The sequence below is a fragment of the Podarcis bocagei genome (genome assembly GCF_964188305.1).
Source record: "Podarcis bocagei genome assembly, chromosome: Z".
NCBI classification, from domain to species: Eukaryota; Metazoa; Chordata; class Lepidosauria; order Squamata; family Lacertidae; genus Podarcis; species Podarcis bocagei.
In genome coordinates this window covers 52,887,642-52,914,971 of record NC_138140.1, presented here as the reverse complement: position 1 = coordinate 52,914,971, position 27,330 = coordinate 52,887,642, and the positions used below count along the sequence as shown (strand labels likewise).

The following is a 27,330-nucleotide window of genomic DNA, read 5'->3' as shown; positions in this document are numbered from 1 at the left end:
ATTAGCTTTTTTGCTGCATCCTCTGAGCTGTTCATGGACAAGGTATGCCTTCCCTTAAGGCAGTGGTGGGGAGCTTTTGTGGGGCTCCATCAGACCCATCCAGTGTGGTCAGCGGTCAAAGGTGATGGGAGTGGTAGCTCTGGCTTAGGGAGTCGATCCATTCTGTGCCTTAGTGGTTAAGTATTAACATCCTGTGCTGGCATCCTTTCCTGATTTGCTTAGGAACTTAGGTGGGGCTGTCCTGCCATTTCTAGCTCCTGAGGTTTGGGGTTCTCAAAAAGGGACCTCACATACACACCGATTTGCAACAAACTCTCCATCTTGTGTTTGTTTCTGGATCCTGCCACCTGAGGCAGCCACCTCACCTTGGGACTCTCACTTCTGCCAGATCCCTGAGGGAGCCCAGCGGGCCCAGAAGAAGGGCAGCAGAGAAAGGGCGGTGGCTTCTCCCCCATGCCTCGCCCACTGCACTGTGCAAGGAGAAAGAGAAGCGCTTGCCTTGGGTAGTGGCCCTCTCTACAGAGAACAGGGCTGGAGAGGAGCAGCCCTGTAGCCGGATCAGGCCCAAAGGCTCATCTGTGTAGCTGGATCAGACTCAAAGGCCCGCTTCTGTCAACCGGCATCCTGTTCTCATGGCGGCTAACCAGGTGCCTCCTTTGGGAATGCCACGGGGAGGTCCTGAGCTCCACAGCAGACCTCTCCCCACTTGTGATTCCCATCAATTCTGAGGCATTTACTGCTTTCAACAGCCACCGTGTTCACCTTATTGCTGGAGGGAGACCACAGCCTGGAAGCACAGGGCAGCCCCTCTCCTCCCCACAGGTGGAGACTCCTAAGAGGAGCTTAGCTCTTCTTTCCTCAAAGTGCCTCCATCCCCGGAAGTCCGGTTGGTTATGAAAAAATGTTTTGGGATGTTGGATTTCTTATTTCTTTCTTCTTTTTTCTGTTACTTCTTTCTTATATCTGACTTTATATCTGTACTTGAAAAATGTAATAAAAAATATTAAAAACAACAACAACAAAGTGCCTCCATCCCTGCAATGGACTAGGCCACCTGCCCAAACCTGCACATTGGCAGCTGAACCTCTAGAACAAAGTGCAGTGGGCTCTGTGCTTTGTTTGGGGGAGGGTGTGATGGCATCCCAGTCCCCCCCCCGCCACTTACGCATGCCTGCAGCCTGCCACCCACTCCCTCCACCGTTATCCCTGGTACAGGCTGCCAGGCACGGCCTTGGCGTGGACAGAGCCCTTCGCCGGCCGCTGTGCAAGGGCTCTGTGGGTTCTGGACCGTCCTGCTGGCATTTGAGCAGCACAAAGGGCCCTTGTCTCATCCAGGGAAACAGCTGGGGGAGCTCCCTGCAGTTGCTCTTGGGCTCATGTGACTCTGGCAGGGAAGGGCAGCCCAGCCCAGCCCCTCTGTCCCAGCTTGGCCCTGGAGCTTCTCTTGGGCAGAGCCTCCTGGCTTGGGGGTCTTTGATCCAGAGGAGGTGAGAGAGCGCACCATGGCAGGAGGACAGGCTGGCTATGGGGGTCTCTCTTAGTTCTGCAGCCGGCCAGCCTTCCCCAGGACGCCTCTTTCACACCCGTTAGCATCCTGCTCCCTTGCTGGGGCTTCGAGGGTGAGTGGAAGCAGGGAGGCAAGTGGAGGGAAGAGGGCAAAGTCCAGGTGAGCACTTCGTTTTTCAGTTCCTGAAGTGCAAATGGTGGGGTGATGCTTGTGGGGGTCAATGGGTGTGTTGCTCTCCCTGGCTGTAAGATGGGACTGCTGCAGGGCTTCTTGGTGGGAGCCTGTTTTTAGGAATGAAGGGGACCCTGTGGCTGTGGGGAACTTAGCAAAGAGGGGCAACACTGTATGAATCCTTTGCCCCAAATGGAAGGGCTTGGGGCCCTGCTGCCATCTGCGTGGGTGTAGATGCCGCTGTCTGCACTGTTTGAAGAAAGGGCTGAACAGACAGCTGCAAGGATTGTGACTTGTTGCTTGTTGTTGCTCTCAGGGCCAGCCCAATGATTTTACCACTTGAGGCAAACCCCAAAATGGTGCCCTCTCCTCTGCGCCAGGGAAGAGGGGTGAGCGAAGATCTGCATCAGGAACAAAGGGAACTATAAATCAACATTGGGACCCACTGCCTCTGTGGATCTTGCCACCCAAGGCATTTGTGTCACATGGCCTCATGGGTGGGCCAGCCCTGGTTGCCTTGCTACTTCAAATCCTCAAAACCTGTCCTCAAATTACTGTTTAAAGGAAGTGTTAGAACATTGGGGGGGGGGGGGCGTTCTCTCTCTGTATAACCCTTCTAACTCTGCCTGGTGAAACAATTTTGCAGCTGGAATTTGCCCTAGCCTCATTTCTGAGGTTTGCGTGGCTTTTCACACAAGTGCTTGGGGCTAAAGGGAAGGACTTATTCCCCTTTGGGGAAGCTGGCCCAGTTTGGTGTGTGTGAATTGCCTGACCAGCCCCTGTGGCAAGTGCCCGGAGGCTGGATCCCAGCCAGCTGGGGAACCCCCAAGGGAGGGAGGCTCAGAGCCAGGGGATCGGTGGTGGGGTGAAAACGAGCAGTCAGAGGGAGAAACCTGGGAGGAGGAGGCGTTGGAAGCTGCAGAGGGGGCTTAGAGAGTAGGGAGTGTCTGTAGCAGAGACAAGTCCAGAAGCTGAAGCAGGAGGGAGGGAGGAGAGAGGCCAAGAAGAAGAGGTGAGTCAGACTGGTGAAGAGTCACAAGTGTTTTCTCCTCCTGCTGTGACAAGCTCCCCTACCTCTGGTTTCCCAGAACCAGGAAAGGCATGAAGAGGGTGGAGAAGTCAGCTTCACACAGGCACAGGCACAGTCTCAGATAGCTTGGGGGAAACCCTGGAAAGGAGGGGACTTAGGCAGCTTTGGGGAGGCGGGAACCTTCAGTCTCAGCAACTGCTTCATGGAGGCAAGACCTGTTAGAGATGAGTTGCTGTGCTCATTAGGCCTGGCATTCCTGTGCAGATCTTGTTTTTGCTAGTAAAGAATTAATTCCAGCTTGCACAGTGTCATTTACTGCTGGCTCGCTCCTGGCAGGCTTGCACATTTGAATCAGTTCCCAAGTGGGAATAATTAGGCAGAAATAAGCAGTTGTACAAATATAAGATGGGGGACACCAGGCTTGCCAGTAGTACACGTGAAAAGGATCTAGGGGGTCTTTGTGGACCAAATGCTTAATGTGAGTCAAAAGTGTGATGCAGCAGCAACAGAAGCTAATGCTATTCTTGTGTCCAGATCAAGGGAAGTTGTAGTACCATTCTATTCTGCCTTGGCCAGACCACACCTGGCATACTGTGTGTCCAATTCCGGACAACACAATTTAAGAAGGATATTGACAAGCTGGAAGGTGTGCAGAGAAGGGCAACCAAAATGATCCAGGGTCAGGAACCCAAGCCTTATAAGGAACAGCTGGGTATGTTTAGCCTGAAAGAAAGAGGAGATTGAGAGGAGATATGATAGCCATCTTCAAATATCTCAAGGGTTGTCACATGGAAGATGAAACTAGCTTGTTTTCTCCTGCTCTGGAGGGTAGGACTTGAAACAATGGCTTCAAGCAAAAGAAAGGAGATTCCAACTAAACATTGGTAAGAATGTTCTGATGGCAAGAGCTGTTTGACAGTGGAATGGACTCCTTCAGGAGGTAGTGGACACTCCTTAACGGGAGGTTTTTAAGCAGAGGTTGAATGGCATCTGCCAGGGAGGATTGTGTTGAGATTCCTTTCCCTCACAATCCCTTCCAAGTCTAGGAGTCTAGGGTTTTATGACTTATTTCTTGCACTGCGAACCGTTCTGGGTAGCCCCTGAGACAAGTGTCTGGGAGTCTGTATCCCAGTTGGGCTTGCAGCTTTGAATCAGCCTCTTCCTGCCTGCACTGATGCTTACGGCCATGTCTCTTCACAGGTAGAGGATGGCGGGAAGGCATCCTTGTCGCAGAATATGTGTCCTGGGGACGAGCTGGTGAACATCAACGGGACGCCCTTGTATGGTTCTCGGCAGGAGGCCCTCATCCTTATCAAGGGCTCCTACCGCACCCTCAAGATGATCCTCCGGAGGTGAGAGCTTCGTGGGTCTCCCTTTGGCCTCACATTCTGTTGCCCTTCTCCTCTTCCTCCCTTGTTAAAGTTGAGTAGAGATTCCTGCCTTGCAGGGAGTTGGACTAGATGATCCTCGGGGGTCCCTTCTAACCGTGATTCCATCAGAAGACCTGCAGGTGCTGATGGTGCTCCTTAGGGGGGCTTGAGAAATGCGCACCCGAAGAGGTTAGTTGACAGGGATCCTTATCCGATTTGGTGCTTCCTTGTCAGATGTGGGGCTCCTTTGACCAACTTGCTGCTGCCCTCCAGTGGCAGGAATTTGGACCTGCACCTCTTATTTGCAGCCAGCCTAGCGACAGACAAACAACAGGGTGGGTGACAGGGCAAGGCCGTGTTTCTTGGGGCTCATCCAGACTTTCTAGGTGCAGCGTTTCTAGGCGCAGGACTGTGCTTTAAAGCTCCCTGTCCGAGTTCTTGGAGGTTTTCTGCGACAGTGCTTTCCCCCTGAAAACTCGCTGTTTGTGGCAGAATCAGAGCAAATGCAATCAGCACAAAATCCAAATTGCAATTCTGCTTTAAAGAGCAGGTTTTTTGGGGGGACAGTGGAGGGGCAGAAAAAGAAAAAAGAGCTCAGCATGAACTAGGAAAATGTGGACCTGTGCCAATAAAAACATTTCTTTGACTATGAAAATAAGTGTGGATGTGCCCTTAAAATCACACACCCCTCTCTCACACCTGCTTCTGCAAATGGAGTTCCATAGGACTGGTCCAAAGCAGCCTAGATTCCATTCCCTCCATCCCCCATCAAACACCAACAATTTTTTTAGGAGTTGTAATATTTTTACATAATGATTTAAGGAATCATTAAACCCTTAGATTTCTTTTATGGGGCCAGCCAGGGCCGGCCCATCTGTGAGGCAAGGTGATGCAACTGCCTCAGGCGGCAGGATCCACTGGAACAGCAAATCCCAATGTTGATCTTTCTTTCCCCTATTGTTCCTGATATAGATCTTCCTTTTCCCCATCTTCCCTCTCTCTTAACTAGTTTCAGAGGCGCATGTTTTTCTCTGTGAAAACCTATTTAATGCAGAAAGCACACTTACTCCATCTTCCATGTGACAGCTCTTTAGAAATTCATAATCTTGGTGGCCCTCCTCCGTACACCTGCCAATATCCTTTTTAAACTCTGGTGTCAGACCTTGACACAGTATTAGTGTGCCAAAACTGGACACAGGACCCCAGGTATGCTCTGACCAAGGGAAAATAGAGTGGTCTTATGATCTGGACACTTAACTTCTCTTGATGCAGCCTAGAAGAGCATTAACCTTTTTGGCTGCCTGCCAATATCCTTTTCAAATTGTGGCCACTGGAACTGGACACAGGACTCCCGGTGTGGTCTGACCAAGGCAGAATAGAGCGGTATATCTTCCTCCCGAGGCCGATGACCTCACTTTTCCTGCCCTCTGTCACTACTGCTTCCTGCGTGGGGTGAGTGGAGGCAAGGCAGGACAAGGAGGCCTGCAGCTGTTTCAGCCAGAGGAGTCCTGGGATTCCCCCTGCAGCCAGGCTAGAGTGGACTGTCTCATCTTGTGGTGCACAGTGGGGGGGGGGGGCAGGAGAGCTCCTCACCTCTGAGACAAAAGGATCCCCTCCTCCCCACCAGGGAATAAGGGGTGGGTGAAGAGCTAGCTTAGGAACAAGGAGGGAAGAAAGATCCACATCTTCTGTCCTTGCTATCTTGCCACCTGAGGCGGCCACCTCACCTTGCCTCAAAGTTGGGCCTGCCTGCCTGATGGGCGGACAGATGTTTTCTTCCCCAAGCTGACCTTTTTCCTAGATTCCCGTTGCTCCACAGAGCCAGGAAGCCCTTTTGCTATTCCTTTGCATCATTTGGGGCCTCCAACATGACCACTGCCTGCTCCACGTGCTCCCTTATCTCCCTGGACATCACTTCCTCACCACTTCCTGGCTGGAAGGGGATGGGAATGGCGTCTGGCTTGGGGAGTGCAGGAGGGGGGCGGCGGCAGGAAACGCCTGCCCAGTAAGAAGCCCCTCCCTCTTGAGTAGGGATGGCTTGCATGTCCCGGCCCCTCAGCTGCTTATTCCCCACAGCTCCCAGCAGCGTGTGGGCTGGAGTCCTGGGGCGCTTCTTTGTCCTGCCCGACACTCGCACAGGTCTCCCCACTGCCCACGAACAGGTGAGTGTTTTGTGCCTGGGGTGCATGGGGCCATCCCATTTGCCACCTCCTTCTGGTGTGCCTGGTGAGTCCCTTGTCTGGAGGAGAAGGGGTGGGACGAATCCTCTCTTCACTGTCTCCTACCCTAACTGGCGTGGGTGAAGACACCCTCGCTGCCAGGCCTGCTGTGCTGCTTTTCCCTGGGGTCTGCAGGCTCCCACTGGCGAGGCAGCTCAGCTGGCAACTCCCCACAGCATCTGCAGGTAGTGCTGGGAGAGGCTCCTACCTGAAACCCTGGAGAGCCATTGCTGCCGGTCAGTCTGGGTGGTGCTGAGCTGGATGGGGGGAGAAGGGGCTGGCCCTCCCATGAAGGCAGCTGAGGCCATGGGCTCAGGCGGCAGGGTCCACGGGGGTCCTGATCTTTTCCCCTCCCACCTTGTTCCTGACGCGGATCTTCCCTGGTGTGGAGCGGGGGATACATTTTTTCTATTTGCCTCCTGTGCCAAAATGTCTTGGGCAAGCCCTGGCTCTGCCTATGGGGACTACCTATGTTCCATTTGGGAAAGCTCCCATCCTGGCATTCTCTGGTGGCTGAACAAGGGTGAGTCACCACCACCCTGTCACCAAAATGAGATCTTGTGTGCTGCAAACTCCAGCTCTTCCCAGGTCGGATGTGTGAAAAGGGAGGCCGGGGGGGGAGGGGGGGCTGCTGCAGCTGTATAAGACAAGGGCAAAAGCATGGAAGACTTCCTCTGAATGACTCCTTCCTTCCCCAACCTTCCCGCTGTGTCTTTTGGGTTTTTTAAAGGAGATACATCACTTTAGAAGAAAGGAGATTCCAACTAAACATCAGGGGGAACTTTCTGACAGCAAGAGCTGCTTGAGAGTGGGATGGAAGGTGGGGGGGGGCTCTCCTTCCTTGGAGGTTTATAAGCAGAGCTTGGATGGACATCTGTCCGGAATGCTTTAGCTGAGATTCCTGCATTGCAGGGGGTTAGACTAGATGGCCCTTGGGTCCCTTTGAGCTCTACAATTCTTTGATTAAATTGGCTCTTCCAACAGACAGGAAACATCGCTTAGGCATCTTTCTGAACCATCCTCTCCCTCCCACACCCATTACACTCTTGAGAAGCAGCCCTTCCAAAGTTATAGTAATCTCTCCATCCCTGACCTATAGCTCTGCAGGGGGCTACATGGGGGGTGGCAGCTAGAAAGGCTCCCAGCTCCCCCATGCTGCTCTGCATGGCATCCCCCTTCCCCATGCTGCCTGCCAGAACGAGATCTTGCTTAATTCTGGCCAACCTCCAGACCCGCCTCACAGCACAGTTTGTATAAATTCTGCAAAGCTGCATGTGGGTTGGCAGTGGGGGGGGGGCTGTGCCTTGAGATGGCTTTGGGAATGGGGGAGAAGAGACAGGGGTGTTTGAGTGGATGAGGGAAAGAGAGATAGATAGATAGATAGAGAGAGAGAGAGAGAGAGAGAGAGAGAGAAGAGTATCTTAGAATCCTAGAATTGTAGAGTCAGAAGCGACCCCAGGAATCTCCAGCCAAGCATCCGTGACACATGGTCCGTGACACATGGTCCGTGACACATGGTCAATATCTCCTCTCATATTTCCTCCCAGTCTCCTCATTTCCAGGCTAAACATACCCAGCTCCTTCAACCGCTCCTTATAAGGCTTTGTTTCCAGACCCTTGATCTTCTTGGCCATTGTCCTCTGTACACCTTCCAGCTTGTCCATATCCTTCTTAAGTGGTGGAGCCCAAAACTGGACACGGGACTCTAGGTGGGGTCTGACCAAGGCAGAATAGATTGAGACTAGGACTTCCTTTGACCTGGACACTCAACTTCTGGAGATGCAGCCTGGAAGAGCCTTAGCTTTCATTGCTGCTGCATCAGTCATGTTAAGCTTCACTCATGTTCAGCTTGTGATCCACCAAGACCCCTAGATCCTTTTCACATGTACTACTGGCTGGCCAGTTGTCCCATTCATGCAGCTGGTTCTTCATGCTGTGTGTGTGTGTGTAGCCTGCCCGGCCTTCTGATGGGCCTTAAGGAGGCTTCACAGTAGGAGCTTCTCCTGCGGTGGAGGAGGGGAGGTGTGCCTGCTGTTTCCTCTGGCTCATTTCCTCCCCCTTCGATCTGCTCCACAGGAGGGTTGTGCCTCTCATCAGGCCCCACTCATGGCACCTGGCCAAGCTCTCCGAAGTCCGGACTGAGGCTGACACCACCATGCACTTCCCGGCCGATGCCTTCAACCTCTCCTGGCACTCAGGCTGCGACCCCAGGTGAGTGGCTGCCTGACTAATAATAATAATAATAATAATAATAATAATAATAATAATAGTAGTAGTAGTAGTAGTAGTAATAGTAATAATAATAATAATAATAATAATAATAATAATAATAATAATAATAATAATTTATTTGTACCCCACCCATCTGATTGGGTTGTCTCAGCTACACCGGATGGCTTCCAGCATGTATAAAAACATAGTAAAACATTAGATCTTAAAAAGCTTCCCTATACAGGGCTGTCTTCAGATGTCTCATAAAAGACATATAATTACTCATCCCCTTGATGTCTGATGGGAGGGCATTCCACAGGATGGGCTTGGGCATCTGTCTGGTTTGGCAGCACCTCTCTCCCCATGGCAGCAGGGGGCGGTGGGGGCACCCGGGGCTCTTTCTCTGACCATGGAATTATAATATTGAAGGGTTGGAATGTGACGCACTATCCTTTGTCCAAAGATCACAGGGCAGTTTTCAGGATAAAGTTGTTGGCCCCCAACTCCTGGTAGCCTCAGCCAGGATGGCCAGTGGTCAAGGGTGATGGGCCCTATGGCCACCTGTCATGGATGCTTGAGCTGAGATTCTTGCTTTGCAGGGGGGTGGATTGGATGACCCTCAGGAGTCCATTCCAACTCTACAATTCCATGATTCCATGACTTGTAGTCCAGAAACATCTGGAAAACTGATTCCCATCATCCTCAAATAGGCGGGGGCTGGTCCTTGTCTGGGAACAGGGAGGAGGAGGAGGGTGTGTGTTTGACTGCTCCTTACTAGTTGCACTACCCTGCTGCCACCTCCACACCCACCCACCTCCTGCTCATGGGTTGGGCTCCGGAGTTGCTGCTTGCTGACTGGCTTCTTCCCAGACCTATCCTGGGCCCTGTGGCACAATCATCCTTGCTCGGCTGTGGGACATGGCAGTGGCTTCGTGCTGAAGCTCTCCAGCCTGGCATTTCTTCCACCCCCCAATGCCTCAGATGCTTGTTTGGCTTGAGCTCATCTCCCTCCAGGAAGGGAGGCGGCTTGGAAGCCATCCTGGCTGCTAGCAGGGAGGAGGTAATGAGTTGCAGGCCTCTTGTCTGAGTGAAGGGGGCAGGGCTGCCAACTCCCTCCAGCCTGGAGTGGGGAAGAGGGCACAAGTTGCCAAAAGGCTGGGTTTTGTCGTTTCTGAATTTTCTGACGTGCTGTCACGGCTTGCCCAAGACATTTTGCCAAAAAAACACACCCATGCTCAGGCATGGTATTGAGGACTCCTAGACTGCCGGTGTTGGGGGACTTCAACATCCATACCAAAACAGTTGGCCCTGCGGTCACTTGGGACTTCATAGTTGCCATGACGACCATGGGGCTGCCCCAACATGTCATTGGGCGGGAAGAGGGTGATCTGAAAGTGGGTGTCATTGACATCCATCCCATGTCATAGTTAGATCACTTCCTTTTTGAAATCTAGGTTTTCAGCACCTTCCCCCCTCTGCAGAGGTGGTGGACCTATGAGAAGGGTCTGCCCTCGGAAGCTGATGGATCCAATATATTTCCAGACAGCTCTGGTGAGAGAGTGGGTGGCACTGTGGTCTAAGCCACTGAGGCTCTGGGGCTTGCCAATCAGAAGGTTGACGGTTCGAATCCCCACGACGGGGTGAGCTCCTGTTGCTCGGTCCCTGCTCCTGCCAACCTAGCAGTTCAAAAGCACGTCAAAGTGCAAGTAGATAAATAGGTAGCGCTGCAGCGGGAAGGTAAACGGCATTTCCGTGCGCTCTGGTCTCCATCATGGTGTCCCATTGTGCCAGAAGCAGTTTAGTCATGTTTGCGACATGACCCAGAAAGCTGTCTGCGGACAAACACCAGCTTCCTCGGCCTGAAAGCGAGATGAGCGACGCAACCCCATAGTTGCCCTCCACTGGACTTAACCATCCAGGGATCCTTTACCTTCTTTACCTATTAGACAGCTCTGGGGGACTTTCTGGCTGATATGACTGATGTTCCTATCAAAGCCCTGGCTGACTTGTGGAACATCTGGATGACTTTTGGCCCATTGACACAATCACTCCTGAGCACCTTCTCAGTTTGTTTCCTCCCTGGGTGACGGCTGGAACATGAGTGGAGGAAAACTCTAGTAGACTGCAGTCGAACACTGGTGAGGGCTCATCACAAAGCCTACCTACTGGCAGTGAAGGCAGCAAAGAAGGCATACTCTTCTGCTTCCATTGCATCCTCATTATGGTGTCTGGCAGAGCTTTTCTGGGTAGTATGTGGCCTCTTACAGTCTGACACAAAGGAGGTGATGGATCCAATAGTAATTCATTGTGATTTGGTTGCAAAGCATTGGATAAAACTGCTTACATCTGCCAGGATCTTGATGCCACTGTTAACAGCAGATGAATCTCGAGGGGTGTCCAGAGCACAGTCTAGTCCTGTTGTGTTGGATGAGTTTCCGTTAGTAAGGCTCAAAGACATGGACAAGGTGCTAGGATCAGTCAGGGCACTCACTTGCGCTCTGGACCCTTGCTCCTCCTGGCTGATAGAAACTAGCAGGGGAGGGACAGCTGGCTGGGCCAGGGAAGTGGTTAATACCATCTTGCGAGAGGAGGAGGTGGTCCCTGCCCGCTTCAAGGAGGCAGTGGTGAAACCACTCAGCCAAGAAACCCTCCCTGGAGTTGAAAAAAACTAACTACTGGCTACTTTCCAGTCTCCCCTTCTTGGGCAAGGTTCTTGAGAGGGTGGTCACACACCAGATCTAGGTGCTTTTGGAGTAAACCAATTTTCTAGATTCATTTCAATAGAGGGTTTCAGTTGTGGTTTTTTGTTATGTACCGTATTTTTCACCCTATAGGACGCACCAGACCATAAGACGCACCTAGTTTTTGGAGGAGGAAAACAAGAAAAGAAAAAATTCTGAATCCCAGAAGCCAGAACAGCAAGAGGGATCGCTGTGCAGTGAAAGCAGCAATCCCTCTTGCTGTTCTGGCTTCTGGGATAGCTGCGCAGCCTGCATTCGCTCCATAAGACGCACACACATTTCCCCTTACTTTTTAGGAGGGAAAAAGTGAGTCTTATAGAGCAAAAAATACGGTCTTTTGTGTTCCCATTTTGTGATTTTATGTTGTGAAGCACCCTGTGATCTTCAAGTGAATAAATTTAATAATTAAATAAATGAAGCAGTATGCAAATATTCTTAGAAATGAATAAGAAAGGTTACTGGCAACAGGCACTTTTGTCTACAACCTCCTAATGAGGGATCCCCCCCTCTCCCCGCAGTGATCTTCCCTTGCCCTGGAACCCCCTCGCTCGCCACTGCAGCACAGACAAGAGCAGCTCCCTTGGGAGCATGGAAAGCTTGGACCAGGGTGGCCAGACATACTACGAGGGCAGCCTCTCTCCCATTGACCAGACCATGTACCAGAACAAGCGGGACTCTGCCTACAGCTCCTTCTCGGCCAGCTCCAACGCCTCCGACTCTGCCCTGCGGCCCGAGGACGGCGGTGTCCCCGAAGGCCTCCCACCAGACCCCCGTTACCTGCAGACCAGTGGCGAAGCTGTGGCAGCGGTGGGCCTGCACGCCTCGCCCAGCCGGCCTGCCCCCAGTGCCAGTGCAGCCCCCTGCCTTCAGGACAGTCACTTCCCCAGCTCTACCAGAGCTGTTGTGTCCACCCCTCCCCAGCCACCAGTGAGGCAGGACAGCCTGCGAGCCTGTAACCTGCCCCCAACCAACACAGAAGGCCGTCGGAAGGACTCCCCTCATCTCAAGGCCCGCTGGACCTCGGACACGCTCCTTTCTGTACGAGGCAGGGACCCCGAGCTGGGCAAGGAGTCGCCCACAGAGCACTACTACTTGCTGAGTTCTCATGGTGACCAGCCCACCCCCATGGAGAAGGAAGCCCAGAGTGCCAACTCCCTTCCGGGTGAGCAGAGCAGTGGGGAACACCCCTTGGGCAAGCCTCACACAGGCAGCCAGGACCCCCACTGGAAGGCCTGCTGGGCTGGAGCACTGAGCCATCGTCACAGTGCCCCAGAACACCTGCTGGCGGCTCAGCTGCAGGCTCTGCACGTCTCCTGCCCCCAGGAGGGCTCTCACTGGACTGTGTCTCCGCTGCACATGGAGCAAAGGAGCAACCCAGGGGCCCATCAGAGTCAGGGCTCCCCCAGAAAGGCGCAAAGCCCCCGTTCTGAAAGCAGCTGCTGCCACATGGGGCCAGAGCGACCCAGGAGTGCCTCTGTCGAACTGGCATCCTCCCCGCATCTACAGCCCACTGGAGATGCCAGCACAGGCCTGAAGGAGGCACCCAGCATGGAGGTGGGGCAGGAGGAGGAAGGGAGCATCGTGGGCACCAGGAAGGGGGGCTCGTCTCAGCACCGCTCAGCCCATATGCGCCGGCGCAGCGACCGCTTTGCCACCAACTTGCGGAACGAGATCCAGTGGCGCAAAGCACAGCTGCAAAAGGCGAAGGGCTCCACTCCACTGTTGGAGGAGGGGGAGTCCAACGAGGAGGCAGGGGAGCCCCCCGGCAGCCCCCCTGTCCCTCCTTCCCTGCCCCACTCTCCTCCACCTCCCATGCCCAAGGGCCGGCCTCCTGGCTTGACCCAGCATAGAGCGCTACTTCCCAGGCGCTGGGGCTCTGAGCTGAGTGTCTTTGCAGCAGACAGTGGTTTCCCCAGCCCCAGGAAGCCCCAGGGAGCTCCTCCACCTGGAGGAAGTCAAGGGGGCCGCTGGAGGTGGTCACCAGAGCGCAAGCTGCAGCCCCACCATCAGAGCCAGCAGGTGGCTGATTCTGGGAGCCCCTTGCCGCCCCCTGAGGACTCTGGCCTCCTGCCTTTTGCCGACCGGAGGAAGTTCTTTGAGGAGACAAGCAAGCCGCTGTCCTCTGGGGGCTTCAGCTGCCAGAACAACAGGCCAGCGGGGGTACCCCTCCCCAGGATGGTGGACCAGGACTCCTTCCAGCCAGCCAGCTCCCAGCGCAGGGACCAGCGCCGCCACTCTGTGGACCAGCCCTACAGGCTCCTGCACCCCCCGCCACCCCACACCTACCAAGACTTCCTTCCAGAGGTGCCTGCCTTTTGCAAGCCATTGGCCCAGTGTGAGGAAGACTGTGATCACTGGCGCCCCCTTCCCTGCTCACGTGCTGCCCGGGAAGGCTGTGCTTGCTGCTATGGGGATCGGTGCCCCGCAGCTCATCACAGGAACATGCCGGCAGCATCTGGCCACTGGGCCCACCACTGCCACTCACACGCCTGGAACCGCTGCCGCGGCTGCTGCTGCCCAGCCCAGCACAAGTTCTTGGAGGAGGGGGGACCGTGGCATGCGAGGAAGACCTTTCAAGCGGTAAGAGGGTGTGGGTGTGGGAGGGGTTGCAGGACTGATTGCAGAATGATTTGGAAGGGACTCTGAGGGTAATCTAGTCCAACCCTTGGGAAGGCAGGAATCTCCACTCAGGCATCCATAGCAGATGGCCTTCCAATCTCTCCTTAAAGATCTCCCAAGGGAATCTGATCCACTGTGAAAGGGCTCTTTCTGGCAGAAAGTTCTTCCTGGAGTTTAGTTGCAATCTCCTTTCTTGTAACTTAAAGCCATAGGTTAGTGCCCTCTCCTCGAGCAGGAGAAGATAAGATAGAGATACCTCCTCTTTTCCAAGCTAAACATCCCCAGCTCCCTCAAAGGCTCCTCATCAGGCTTGGTTTCCAGACCCTTGACCATCTTGGCTGCCCTTCTCTGCACATTCTCCAGCTAGTCAATATCCTTAAATTGTGGCACCCAGAACTGGACATGGGTCTCTAGGTGGCTTCCCTCCAAGGCAGAATAGAGTGGTACTTTTACCCTAACCATAACCCTATGATTCTATATGTATGCTTTAGTTGAGATTCCTGCATTTGCAGGGGATTGGATTAGATGACCCTTGGGATCCCTTCCAACTCTATGATTTTATTATATGGACACTGTGCATGTGAAAAGGATATTGGGGTCTTAGAGGACCACAAACTTCATGTGAGTCAACAGTGTGGTGCAGCAGCAGCAGCAGCATAAAATAAAATAAAAATAAAATAAAAGCTAATGCTAGTCTGGGCTGCATCAACAGAGGTCTCATATCAAGGTGAAGGGCAGTCATAGGACTACTCCCTTGGTCAGCCATTCCAAGGAGAGTCTTCATCATTGCCTGGTGGATTCCAGACCTCCCCAAGGGCTGGCTCAAGACATTTTGGCACCCGAGGCAGACCCGAGATTTGGGCCTACCTCTGTTTCAGGGAAGAAGAGAGGGAAGATTGACATCAGGGGGAAAAGTGTGGGGAGAGAAAGTTTGGCTTTGGGATCTGTTGCTCCTGACGATACTGCAGTCCGAGGCAGTTGCCTCACCTTGCTTCATGGGTGGGCTGACCCTTCGTGCCACCACCCTCAGCCTCTGTTCCTTTTTTCCAGGACTTTTCCTTGGGTGAGTGGGAGCCTCCTGCACCCAGCAGGAAGACGATGAGCCCGTCCATGAGGTAAACAGGGGGTGCCTGGGGTGGGCAAGGAACGCTAGATGTTGGTGTCCACAGATGGGTGGGGTGGGGTAGCAGGAAAAACGGCAACGTGGCACAGCATTTCCTGATTCACTTGATGTCCCCAGGTGTCTGTGAGGTGCTCCTGCTGGGGGCCCCTCCGCGCAAGATGCTAGGCCCTTCTCCGTCATCGGCACTCACCCCAAACTGCATGAGGCTCTGAGGCTGGCATAGGCCCACAGAGGGAACTCTTGTAGGCTGGAGCAACAGAAGAGCCTCCCCACCTCTGCTAAGTCCTGTGTGTTTGCTGCTGGGGCTGGACCCATTCCATCTTGCTCTAGGGAGAGGCGCCACTTCCTCAAGGCACCCTTGGCATTCCTCACAACCAAGATCAATGAGGGCCTTTCTTTGAAGGCCCAGCACCACCCACCAGCAACCTCAGGAGGAATGGGAACTGAGCATTGAAACAACCAGAGCCAGGAATGTGGCACAGGAACCAGCTGGGGCAGGGTGGAGAGGGCAAACTGGCCCAACCTTCCTTCTGACTGAAGGGGTTTGCCCCATGGCTGTAGCAACCCAGGAAGGTGGGAGAGAGCAACACACCCTTGCTGGCCTTTTGGAAGCCCACTTCCTGTCAGAAGCTTCTTCCCGAGATGCTGAGGCAGAACTGGTGTTAACACAAGGGATGGGGTGTGTGTGTGTGGGGGGGTTGTCTTCCCTAGTGCCATTCTGTGGTTCGCCTCAGGTGTCAGAATGCCTTGGGCTGGTCCTGTTTGCAGAGGCTGCTGCCACTCACTTCCAAGTGTCCTGATTTTCCAGGGACAGTCCTGGAATGATGGAAGCCATCCCAGTTTCTGATTTGATCTTGGAATGCCCTTATTTTCCCTTTTCCTTCCATCCACATCTCGGAGAACAGTTAAAAGTGGTGTCTGTGTGTAGGGGCAAAAACGGAATCCTGTTTATCCTGAAAATAAAATTCCAGCACCAAATGAAGGAAATGGTGAAGCTGTCATACGAAGCCCTTCCTGTAGTTTTGAAGGAAAATATCAACAATCCACTTCTCCAGCAGCCAGCCATTTCTCAAGAAAGGCATGGTGCATTTATTCCTTTATTGTGAAGAGAGCCTTTCCCTGTCTGCTCAGAAGTATGTCCCATTGTATTCAATGTAGGTTCAGCGGGGAGGTTGTAATTTGGCTCAAGGTGACAGATGCAAACTTGTATATGACTTCTGTGGGAGATCAGATGACGGGGAAAAGATGCTTCAGATCAGACGGGGAAAAGATGGGGAATAGGATGTCCCTATTTTCACCAGAGAAATGTTGGTGGGTATGCTGCAGGTTGCTCTTCTTTCACTCTCCTTGCAGTGAACTCGCACAACACAAGGTGGGCTTTGCGAGGGTCAGCCCCTTCTGGACCTGCTCAGAGGCCTCCGAGGCAGAATGGCACCCTTCCTGCCACACTGGGCCCACTCACAGCCTCTCCTGGGACGGCAAGAGGCCTGGGCGAGCAGCAGAGAACCTGGCCTACAAAGAGGACCCTGCCACCCCTCACAGACACCCCCTGTGCGAAAGGGCCCACTCAGAGAGCCGCCTCTGTGCAGAGCAGGCCGGTGCTTCTGGGAGGGAGAGACGAGAAGCCCCTCTGGCCAAGCTGGAGGAGGGGGCCCGGCTGGAGTCTCCCCGGGCAGCCAAGCAAAAGGGCCTTCCCCCTCCACGGCCCCCACCACCAAACTGGGAGAAATACCGCCCCGGCCGTGCTTTCCACAGCCATCTGCTTCCCCCCAAGGCTGGCCCACACCCTCAGCTGGAAGAGGCCTGTGCCCACGGTCAGAGCAGCAGCGAGGTGGCAAGGCAGCGGTCTCAGAGCCTGCCTCTGGAGCAGCTGTGGGGGGAGGCCGGCCAGCAGCTCAGCCCCAGGCCTCAGGAAGCCCCCCACTCCCCCTACCACTACAACAGTTCGCCACTCCGGACCCCAGAGTGGGCAGTGCCAGATGGGAGCAGCCAGAGTGAGTCATCCAGGCAAGTAGTGCATTGCTTTCTGCCTCTTGGGGCTCATAGGTTGTGGGCATGGGATGGGGTGGTGGTCTGTACAGAGGGGCAGGGAAGTAGGGAAGGTGGTTTCAGGAGGGACTAGCTGGGCAGGAGAGAGCAGGATCAGTGCCTAGGCCTCTTCATACTGACGACTCAAAGGACAGGTGGAGGTTTCTACACAGAGGTTGGATAGCCATCTGTCCTGGATGCTTTAGCTGAGATTCCTGCCTTGCAGGGGGTTGGACTAGATGGCCCTTGAGTCTGTGCCCCCTTTTAAGCTTAGCCTGAACCCCATCCAGCCTGTAGCAAGAGACTTTACAGTGAGTGGACTTGTTGGGACGGGGGCAGAAAGCAGCAAGAGGGTCAGACTGTGGTGCAGAAGAGGAGGACTCTCATGGCAAGTAACTTCATGTGGGCTAGTAGCGTGGAGTTGTTTTTCCAAAAGCAAGGATGGGGACCTGGTGACAGGACTTGCCCAACTATGAGGTGGACTGAGACATCTGCCTCAGGTGGCAGCATCTCAAGGGGCAGCTGGAGAAGCAAGGGAATGTGGTGGGGGTCAGCTGCTGATGAGATCTTGTGAAGTTTTGCCACTGCTGCCACTTCTTCTCACATCTCTGAAGCTGCTGTGGGTGACACTCGACCTGACTGCTGCTGGAGAAGTGGTATGTGTGAGATCTCACGAGAAGTTGCTTCTTCTCCTCACTTCTCCCGTGGTGGGAGGGTGCCCCACCAAAGAAGCAAGAAGAGGCACCAGCTGTGTCTGTGTTCAGGTGAGATTTTGTGGACCTCTCCCGAAATCTTGCCTGAACCCAGAAGCTGTGAGCAGGGGAGGGCGGGCCCAGATGTTGCCAGGCTCCAACTCTTATCATCTTGCCATCTTATGGCGGCTAACAGATTGAGGTTGAATCCTGACAAGACAGAAGTACTGTTTTTGGGGGACAGGAGGCGGGCAGGTGTGGAGGATTCCCTGGTCCTGAATGGGGTAACTGTGCCCCTGAAGGACCAGGTGCGCAGCCTGGGAGTCATTTTGGACTCACAGCTGTCCATGGAGGCACAGGTCAAATCTGTGTCCAGGGCAGCTGTTTACCAGCTCCATCTGGTACGTAGGCTGAGACCCTATCTGCCTGCGGACTGTCTCGCCAGAGTGGTGCATGCTCTGGTTATCTCCCGCTTGGACTACTGCAATGCGCTCTACGTGGGGCTACCTTTGAAGGTGACGCGGAAACTACAACTAATCCAGAATGCGGCAGCTAGACTGGTGACTGGGAGCGGCCGCCGAGACCATATAACACCGGTCTTGAAAGACCTGCATTGGCTCCCAGTACGTTTCCGAGCACAATTCAAAGTGTTGGTGTTGACCTTTAAAGCCCTAAACGGCCTCGGTCCAGTATACCTGAAGGAGCGTCTCCACCCCCATCAGTCTGCCCGGACGCTGAGGTCCAGCGCCGAGGGCCTTCTGGCGGTTCCCTCACTGCGAGAAGCAAAGCTACAGGGAACCAGGCAGAGGGCCTTCTCGGTAGTGGCGCCCGCCCTGTGGAACGCCCTTCCAGCAGATGTCAAAGCGATAAACAACTATCTGACATTCAGGAGACATCTTAAGGCAGCCCTGTTCAGGGAAGTTTTTAACGTGTGACATTTTACTTTATTTTTGGTTTTTATGGAAGCCGCCCAGAGTGGCTGGGGAGGCCCAGCCAGATGGGCGGGGTATAAATAATAAATTATTATTATTATTATTATTATTATCAGGAGGTCCAGTTCCACACAATATAGGGATTGGGGCTGTAGGTGCAGGAATTGGCAGGTGGATGGCTGGTGGTTAAGGGCAATAAGTTTAAAAAGAACAAAAAACTATTGTAGTATAAGGTTAATGGTAAGGAATGGAATGTGAATTAGAAATAATCAGGGAAATAATGCAGCAACAAGGAGGACCTTGGACACATCATGAACGGAGTGCAGGAAACCAATTTTCTGAAAATTTGTATTAAATTTGTTTTCATGTGGCTGATTTGGTAAAAATTTGGAAAATCAACAAAAATGAATTAGGGGCATATCTCCTTTGGCATTCCCTCCCCTTAAATATGAGACAGGTGCCATCCCTGAGGTCTTCCCAGCACCCGGGACTTTCCTATTCCAAAAAGCCTCTGCACTGGAATTACTTTTAAGGTGTTTTATTGCTTGCTGCCCTGTGCTCCTTCAGTAGCCTCAGCTTTTGTAGCTGGAGTCAGTCCGGGGCCTTCCCTCCCAGGCCAGGAAGAAAAAGGTAGAAAAACCACTGAGCTTGAAGCTATTTAACCTGTCTTTAATCGGGTGTCTGGTGGGTTTTGTGCTTAAAGGCCTGCATATTCCCCGGAGGAAGCAGCAACACCCAGGCCACTGTGGGAAAAGGGGAAGGATGGATCGGCCAGCAGGACCCCTGAGCCGGTGTCAGCCAGCCCCTCCAGCCTTGGTGAGTTCTGCTTCCCCTCTGCAGGTATCCCTGCCTCTTGTCTCTCCAGCAATGCTGCCCGTCTGAAAGGGCTTCTCTGTCTCTCTCTCTCTTCCCCCTTCACAGCCTCCAAGGAGCTAGAGGGGGTTGAAGGAGATGCCTGCTGCCCAGGTACAGTGGGTTCAGTGCACCCCTTCCGCCTGAACTCGGAAGAGCTGATGAGGGACGTGGCAGGCAGGGACCGCTCCCTGGCTGGAGTGCTCAGCCCCACCCTGGGTCTGGTGACGGCAGCGGAAATGATGGGGGGCCTCTTCTCCCCCAGTGAGGGTGCTGTGTGGCCCCCTCAGGCTGGTGCCGTGGGACTCTCAGCCAGGTAGGCACACCAGCTGCAATGGCACCCCCAAAAACTCTTGGTATGTAGGGCAGCAAGATCTGGGGGCCGGGGGGGGGGGCTATGTGGGCCCTTGGCACAGAGCATCCTTCCCCTGCCAGGAGCCCTCCTGGGCCCACCAGCCTCATCCAGCATAGAATAATAGAATGGTAGAGTTGGAAGGGACCACGAGGGTCATCTAGTCCAACCTAGTCCAATGAGGAATCTTTTGCCCAGCGTGGGGCTCGAACCCACGTCCCTGAGATTAAGACCATCTGAGCCGTGGTCAGGAGGGGGTAATGGGAACTGAAGTCCATTAACATCTGGAGGACAACAGGTGGGGGAAGGATGGCTCTGAGCCTTGAGGAAGGACCAGGGTGTGGGGGACCCACATTCAGACCCCCACTAAGTCCTGCAGCTCCCTTTTTCTCAGTCTGCCCCACCTCACAGGATTGCCGTGAGGGTCAGTTGTGGGAGGGGAAGAAAGTAGTGCAACCACCATCCAAGGGTAGGATACTAATGTGTAGGAAGAGCCTCAGCCTCTGGGTGGGTGTGAGCCGGGGGTCTCCCTGGGGGTGCCCCTTCTGCTGATGCCCCTCTTGGGACACCTCATTGCTGCCTGCGACTCCCACTTATCCCCCACCCCCACCACAGTTGCTGTTTTATTGTAAATATATCGAGAATTCATATAGTAGGATTTGTAGAGTTTGAAGGGGCTTACAATGACACATTGCATATGTATTATTTACAATGATATCAGTGCATGATAGGACAAGGGCTTGAGGGCAGCTTATTTTTTATACTGCTGTCAGCCAATAGCTGCATTACTTATAAGATGGTTCTAATTCGTCACCATGACTTTGCTTGTATGCCATTCACACACAATGCTCAAAGTGATTTAACAAGAAGGGAACAGCAATTCAGCAGTAGTTCAGAAGTGGAAACGAAAAGTACACCTGTTGACTACCTGAAAATCTTTAGCCTACCCATTATAAGCATTTATTTTAGTTACAAAATAGTTAAAGAGACCAAACTCTCTCTCTTACACACATGCATGCATGGAGATGAGCAGTACTGCCAGTACCATCCAGACTTCCTTTTGTGTCGCGTTTCTAAGCACAAGTTTGCACGCTAAAGCACCATGTCTGAGCCTTTCTGCCCCGGGCTTTTCCCACAAAAGCCCCCTCTTTCCCACTGAATTGAAGCAAATGGCAATTCACAGAAAACCCAAATGGCTGTTTGTTCTGATTTGGCATTATAGAGCAGGTTCTCATGGAAAGTGCCGGGCAAAAGGTAAGTATGGATGAGCCCTAAGGCCTCATAACGTCTTCCAAAGCTGGAAATTATGCATTGGACAAAGGGCTACCATTGCAGTCCCCTGTTTAGAACCCCAAAGGGCTCCAAAAGCATTCGGCTGACCTCCCTCTTCTGTCTTCTTCCCCTGAAAGATGTTCAGTTTTGCAGGTTTTGATGCCCCCCACTTCAACGTGGCATATCCTGCCCTCCCAGTATTTTTCATGTGTAGTGTCTTGCCATCAGTTTTCTGTATACATTGATGCATAATCTTATTTGTATGCCACCTCTCCATAGTCCAAACCACGCTCAAGGCAGCTCACATTAAAAAACACATAACTACAACATGACATAAACAATAAATCAGGGGTCGGCAACCTAAGGCCCATGGGCCGGTAGCGGCCCACGAGGCTTGTCTAACCAGCCCATGGCGACCCCTGCCGCCACCCCCCCTTGCTGCCCGCTGTTACTGGTGCGGCGCAGCGTGGCACAGGGATTGCCTTCCGGGTTGATGGTGCCTGTGTGCAGGCACACGGGCGCTCCTCCGACCTGAATGTGTGCCGGAAATAGCGTGTGCGCCCATGGGTGGGGGAAGAGTCCATGCGCATGCACACAAGCTATTTCCGGTGCACTTCTGGGTCAGAAGAGCGCCGGAAGTAGCGTGTGCGCACGGGTGCTCCTCCGACCTGGAAGAGCGAGCATGCGCACACATTCTGGTCCATCCTCCGATGGATGGAGCATCGACCTGCCCATCCTTTGATAAGGCTGCCGACCTCTGCAATAAATGAAACACCAAAAAATGGTTGTGTATTGTGTAATGATTGAACACCATCCACATATATCATAACAAGCTCTAAAATAAAAACACAGGAAATTAGTATCAACCACAGCAACAACACACCCCAACAAAACTCCCAAGCATTACCTCAGCCCAGGAGTCTTTTCGGCAGCCTCAGCTTTTGTAGCTGGAGTCAGTCCAGACACCACCTTTCCAGGCCAGGTGGGGAAGACCTGCAAGGCAGGAGCAGGTTTTCCAAGACTCACAGACAAGATGGTCACGTGAAGGCAGACAGTGTTGCCTTGGCCTCCTCTCCATTTTGGAGCCATCCCTCCCACAATGCTCTTTGTTGGTATAGGCAACCCAGCCAACCTGTCTCCCCAACCTGTGGAGGAGCTGCCAGCCCCACCTCCTCCTGCTCTGGCAAGGCTGAGCTACTGAACAAGAGGAAGGAGTTGCCTGAGGGGGCTGGAGCCAGTTCGGAGGAGGAAGAGGTGGACCACGACTTGGCCAGGAAGAAGGTGAGCAGGTGGGAGGTGGGCTTTTCCACTTCAGTTTCCAGGCCCTGCTCAGCTGCTTGGGGATTAGTGGGCAGACTTGTCCAGCTCTTTGAGTCAAACTTAGCCCCAGTGAGTGGCTCCTGTATTTTGGGGGGTGGGGTGGGGGCTGGAAAAGTTGAGTTGGGAACTTGGACCATCACTGTTCATCACTAGGACAGTGTGTGCTTGCTGCGAAACAATTGCAGTTCTGCACAAACAGAGCCCAAGCCCTGTGGTGTCCAAAGCAGAACCCTGCAAATGGATGGAATTCACTGGTATAATCTGCTTGTAGCAGTTGCTACCGGCCATGATGGCTCTCTGGCACCTCCACGTCCCAGAGCAGTTCCCAGCAGTTGCTGGGAATCACAGATGGGGAGAGTGCTACTGCTAGGCTGGTGATCTTCTTTTGGGCTTTCCCCATTTATCGGGTACTGGTTGGCCAGGATACTGGGCTACATGGGTCCCCTTTGGCCTGATTCTGCTGCAGCCAGTCTCTTCCCGTGGCACTTGTCCCCCCTAACTAACCCCTCACCCCAACTGCAATCTCTCCTGCCTCCAGGTGCAGCTGATTGAGAGCATCAGTCGGAAGCTGGGGGTGCTGCAGGAGGCTCAGCGGGGCTTGCATGATGACATGAATGCCAACATGGTGCTGGGCAGAGAGGTGGAGAACCATGTCAAGGGGGTCTGCAAGCCCCATGAATACGAGAAGTTCCGCCTCTTCATCGGAGACCTGGAGAAGGTGGTCAACCTCCTGTTGTCCCTCTCAGGGCGACTGGCAAGGGTGGAGAATGCCCTCAGCAGCCTGGACTTGGATGCCACTGCAGAAGAGGAGAAGGTACAGGGCAGGTGGGGTGGGCGACCTCTGGAAATGCAGCTCTGAAAGGCCCCTCTCTCCTGTTTGGGAGCTCCTTGTCCCCAGACCAAGATGTTTGCTGCCTCCTCTTCACCCCCACCTCTATTTTGCCTTAGACCACATCTGGAGTCCAATTCTGGGCACCACAGTTTAAGGAGGATATTGACATGCTGGAACATGTGCAGAGGGTGGCAACCAAGGTGATCAAGGGTCTGGAAGCCAAGCCTGATGGGGAACAGCAGAGGAAGTTGAGCATGGATAAAATGAGAGTGAGAGAGTTGAGAGGAGATATCCTGTCCCATGGAAGATGGAGCAAGCTTGTTTTCTCCTTCTCTGGAGGGCAGGACCCGATCTTGTTGTAGGAAAGTAGATTCTGACTAAACACCAGGAAGACCTTTCTGATAGTATGAGATGTTAAAAACCTCCAAGGATGGAAAGTTTACCACCTCCTGAGGGAGTCTGTTCCACTGTTGAACAGCTCTTACTGTCAGAAAGTTCTTCCAGATGTTTAGTCAGAATCTCCTTTCTTGTAACTTCTTGAAGCCAGTGTTTTGGGTCCTTCCCCTCTAGAGCAGGAGGAAACAACCTCACTCCACCTTCCACGTGACAGCCCTTTAGATAGAAAAGTGCTATCATATCTCCTCTCCGTTTTCCAGGCTAAACATACCAAACTCCCTCAGCTGCTCCTTATAAGGCTCAGTTTCCAGACCCTGTATCATCTTGGTCGCATTCCTCAGCACCCGGTCCGGCTTGTCAACATCCTTCTTAAATTGTGGCACCCAGAATTAGACACAGGATTCCAGGTGTGGTCTGGCCAAGGCAGGATAGAGTGGGACCATGACTTCCTTTGATCTGGACAGAAGACTTCTGTTGAGGCAGCCTAGAAGAGCGTTAGCTTTTTTTGCTGCTGCACTACACTGTTGAGGGTGGGCATGTGTGCCTGGGTGTCCTGTGCCTGCTTCCTGGTCTTCCTGCTCTGGGTTTTGACAGCTCCCTCTCTTCTCCCTTCCCCAAATCAAGCTGGCCCTCCTGGAGAAGAAGCGGCAGCTGATGGCGCAGCTGGAGGATGCCAAGGAGCTGCAGGACCATGTCTCCCGTCGGGAGCGCTTGGTCTTCGCCAGTGTTTCACGCTGTCTGCCTGCTGAGCAGCTGCAGGACTACCAGCACTTTGTGCGCATGAAGTCAGCACTCATCATTCAGCAGCGGCAGCTGGAGGACAAGATCAAACTAGGTGAGGAGCAGCTGCGCTGCCTGCGGGAGAGCCTGCGCAGGGGGCCCAGGGAGTACTAACCAAAGCCAGCTGGGCTTTCCTGCATCACAGGGGCTGGGCTACATGACCCTCAGGGTCCTCTCCAACCGTACCAATTCATATTCAGCTGGTGCCTCCCTTAGGGGACTGCAGGCCAGCTTTGTGCTCATAGTGCCTTCTTGCTCTCAGGACAATTATAATCGTTGCCAAAGATTGCTATGCCAGATCACTGCATCCTCACCCCTCCTCTTCCATGGCTGGGGTTGGAGGCTCAACCAAAGTGTGCTTTGCTGGGAAGACAATGACAGCAGCTGCTCAGGAAGGTGAGGGAGGGATTCCTGGAGCTCCACTGGGATGAGGACTCCCAGGGAGGCAGCCTGAGTGCCTTGGATAACTTTCCATCTTCTCCCCTCTAGAGCCACCAACCCCCCAGCCAAGGAAGCTCCCCTAAACAGCAGCATATTCCTCTGGCGCCCACCGCTTATTCCAAGGCCTGGCTTGCCTTTCCTGCCTCCTGCTGCACAATTAATTAATTTATTCCTATCTTAGCTTTCCTTCACCGAGATAATTGTGAGGGGTGGGGGTGGGGTGACTGGGATGGGCCAACACAAATCTCAGCCACATCCCTTGAGGGCAACATGTCCTGCAGCTCTCATTGGTATGTTAAGCTTAGGATGTGTTGTGGTGGCTTCAGAGGAGTCTGTGCCCTTCCCCTGCCCTCTGGAAGTGGCTTCTCTGCAAGGGTGGGGTTTTTTGTGGGAGGGAGGCTTCAAGCACAGAAACAGCACCCCTACATGCTTTCCAGTTCCTTTTGTTCCAGTTGCCTCCTTCCTCTCCTTCCCCTCCCAGCACCTCAATCTAAAGTTTCTCTTGCCAAGTTTAAGGGCAGGAAAAAATTCCTCATCTTTCCCCATATCAAGATCTCTTGCTGGGGAGTTGCGGTTTCAAGTTGTTTTGAGCTCTGCTCATTTCCTGCACAATCGTGGGGGGGGGGGCTGAGGACCTGTTTGCAGATCCTCCTCCTCCTCCTCCTCCTCCTCCCTCTCTCTGGGTCCCTCATGGCCTGGGGAGCTGCAGCAAGCCCCTTGCACACTGCAGATTGGCCGCTGCTTCCTTGATCTGCCACCGAACCCTCCCAGCTCTACCCAGAGGCAATCGGAGGAACCAGTGAGGGCAGTGAGGGTCCTGTGCGAGTGTCTGGAGGCAGTTGGAGGATGGGTGGCAGCAAACAGATTGAGGTTGAGTCCTGACAAGACAGAAGTACTGTTTTGGGAGAATGGGGGGACATGCGGGGGACTCCTTGTTCCTGTACAGGGTAACTGTGCCCCCAAATGACCAGGTGCGCAGCCCGGGAGTCATTTTGGACTCACAGCTGTCCATGGAGGCACAGGTTAATTCTGTTTCCAGGGCAGCTGTCTACCAGCTCCATCTGGTATGCAGGCTGAGACCCTTCCTGCCCGCAGACTGTCTCACCAGAGTGGTGCATGCTCTGGTTATCTCCTGCTTGGACTACTGCAATGCGCTCTGCAGGTAGCTCTGAAGGTGACCTGGAGGTAGCTCTGAGGTAGCTCTGAAGGTGACCTGGAAACTACAACTAATCCAGAATGCGGCAGCCAGACTGGTGACTGGGAGCAGCTGCTGGAGCCATATAACACCGGTCCTATGGGATCTTCACTGGCTCCCAGTGTGTTTCCAAGCACAATTCAAAGTGTTGGTTCCACAGTGAGGGAACCTTTAAAGCCCTAAACAGCCTCAGCCATGTTTACCTGAAGGAGCGTCTCCACCCCGGACACTGGGGTCCCTCTCCCGAGGGCCTTCTGGTGCTTCCATCACTGCGAGAAGCGAAGTTACAGGGAACCAGGCAGAGGGCCGCCTTGGTAGTAGCACCCTGTGGAACGCCTTCCCATCAGATGTCAAGGAGATAAAGAACTACATAACTTTTAGAAAACACCTGAAGGCAGCCCTGTATCGGGAAGTTTTTGATGTTTGATATTTTACTGTCTTTTAAATATTTTGTTGGGAGCTGTCCAGAGTGGCTGGGGCAACCCAGTCAGATGAGTGGCATATAAATAATGAAATTATTGCATTATTATTGAAAAGGGCTTCCCCCAGTACAGCCAGCCTCTGCTCCCCCCCTACCACCATGTGCTGATGGGGCCCCCTGCTCCCTGCCTGTGTAAAAGGCAGAGCTGGCCCAGCCATGAGGCAAGGTGAGGTGACCACCTCAGGCAGCAGGATCCACAGGAGCAGATCCCAATGTTGATCTTCCTCCCCCCTTGTTCCTAATGTAGATATCTTAGCTTCCTGATAGTTGTATGTTGCTTTAAATGTATACTTTATATTTGACTTTCTTCTGTAATGTTTTCTTCTGGATTGTTTTATTTGATGTTTTAATTTAGGTTGTAAACTGCTTTGAGTCCCCCCCCCCCAAATATATATATAAAGATATGAACGTGTTGTTGTTGTTGTTCCTGATGTAGATCTTCTCTCACCTCCTCTGCCCTGGTGGGGAGGGAGGACGCCATTTGGGGGTCTGCCTCAGGTGCCAAAATGTCTTGGGCTCAGCGCCAGCAGCAAGACATGTGTCCTGAGAAGGTGCAGCCTTTATTTGCACAAGTCCTTGCTGGAGGGGGGTGGGGTGGCTGCTGTGGCTCCTTTCTTCAGAGACCCTCGTCGGGAAGACAGTCAAGCCATCTGGGTTGGGGAATCCTAATGCAGCTGCCAGCCAAGCGGGCCTGATCTCTGTACTCTTGGGCAAAGTGCCTTCACTATATGTAGACACAAAGCGAGGGGCCACCCATGTTCTATTG

General features: G+C 53.3%; 1 protein-coding gene across 1 annotated transcript in view; it reads left to right on the top strand.

Annotated features, from left to right (window-relative positions):
* LOC308578705 (protein Shroom4-like) overlaps positions 1 to 26,045 on the top strand; it is a 39,849-nt gene extending 13,804 nt beyond the window's left edge. The window contains exons 2-12 of the mRNA XM_081179172.1: positions 3,909 to 4,060; positions 8,374 to 8,508; positions 11,768 to 13,829; positions 14,919 to 14,983; positions 16,345 to 17,112; positions 17,294 to 17,330; positions 19,366 to 19,459; positions 19,565 to 19,811; positions 22,238 to 22,400; positions 22,978 to 23,253; positions 24,292 to 26,045. Of these exons, the coding sequence (XP_081035298.1) occupies positions 3,909 to 4,060; positions 8,374 to 8,508; positions 11,768 to 13,829; positions 14,919 to 14,983; positions 16,345 to 17,112; positions 17,294 to 17,330; positions 19,366 to 19,459; positions 19,565 to 19,811; positions 22,238 to 22,400; positions 22,978 to 23,253; positions 24,292 to 24,561 (4,269 nt within the window). The 3' untranslated portion in view covers positions 24,562 to 26,045. The remainder of the gene's footprint in view (positions 1 to 3,908; positions 4,061 to 8,373; positions 8,509 to 11,767; positions 13,830 to 14,918; positions 14,984 to 16,344; positions 17,113 to 17,293; positions 17,331 to 19,365; positions 19,460 to 19,564; positions 19,812 to 22,237; positions 22,401 to 22,977; positions 23,254 to 24,291) is intronic.
* Positions 26,046 to 27,330: the final 1,285 nt, after the last annotated feature.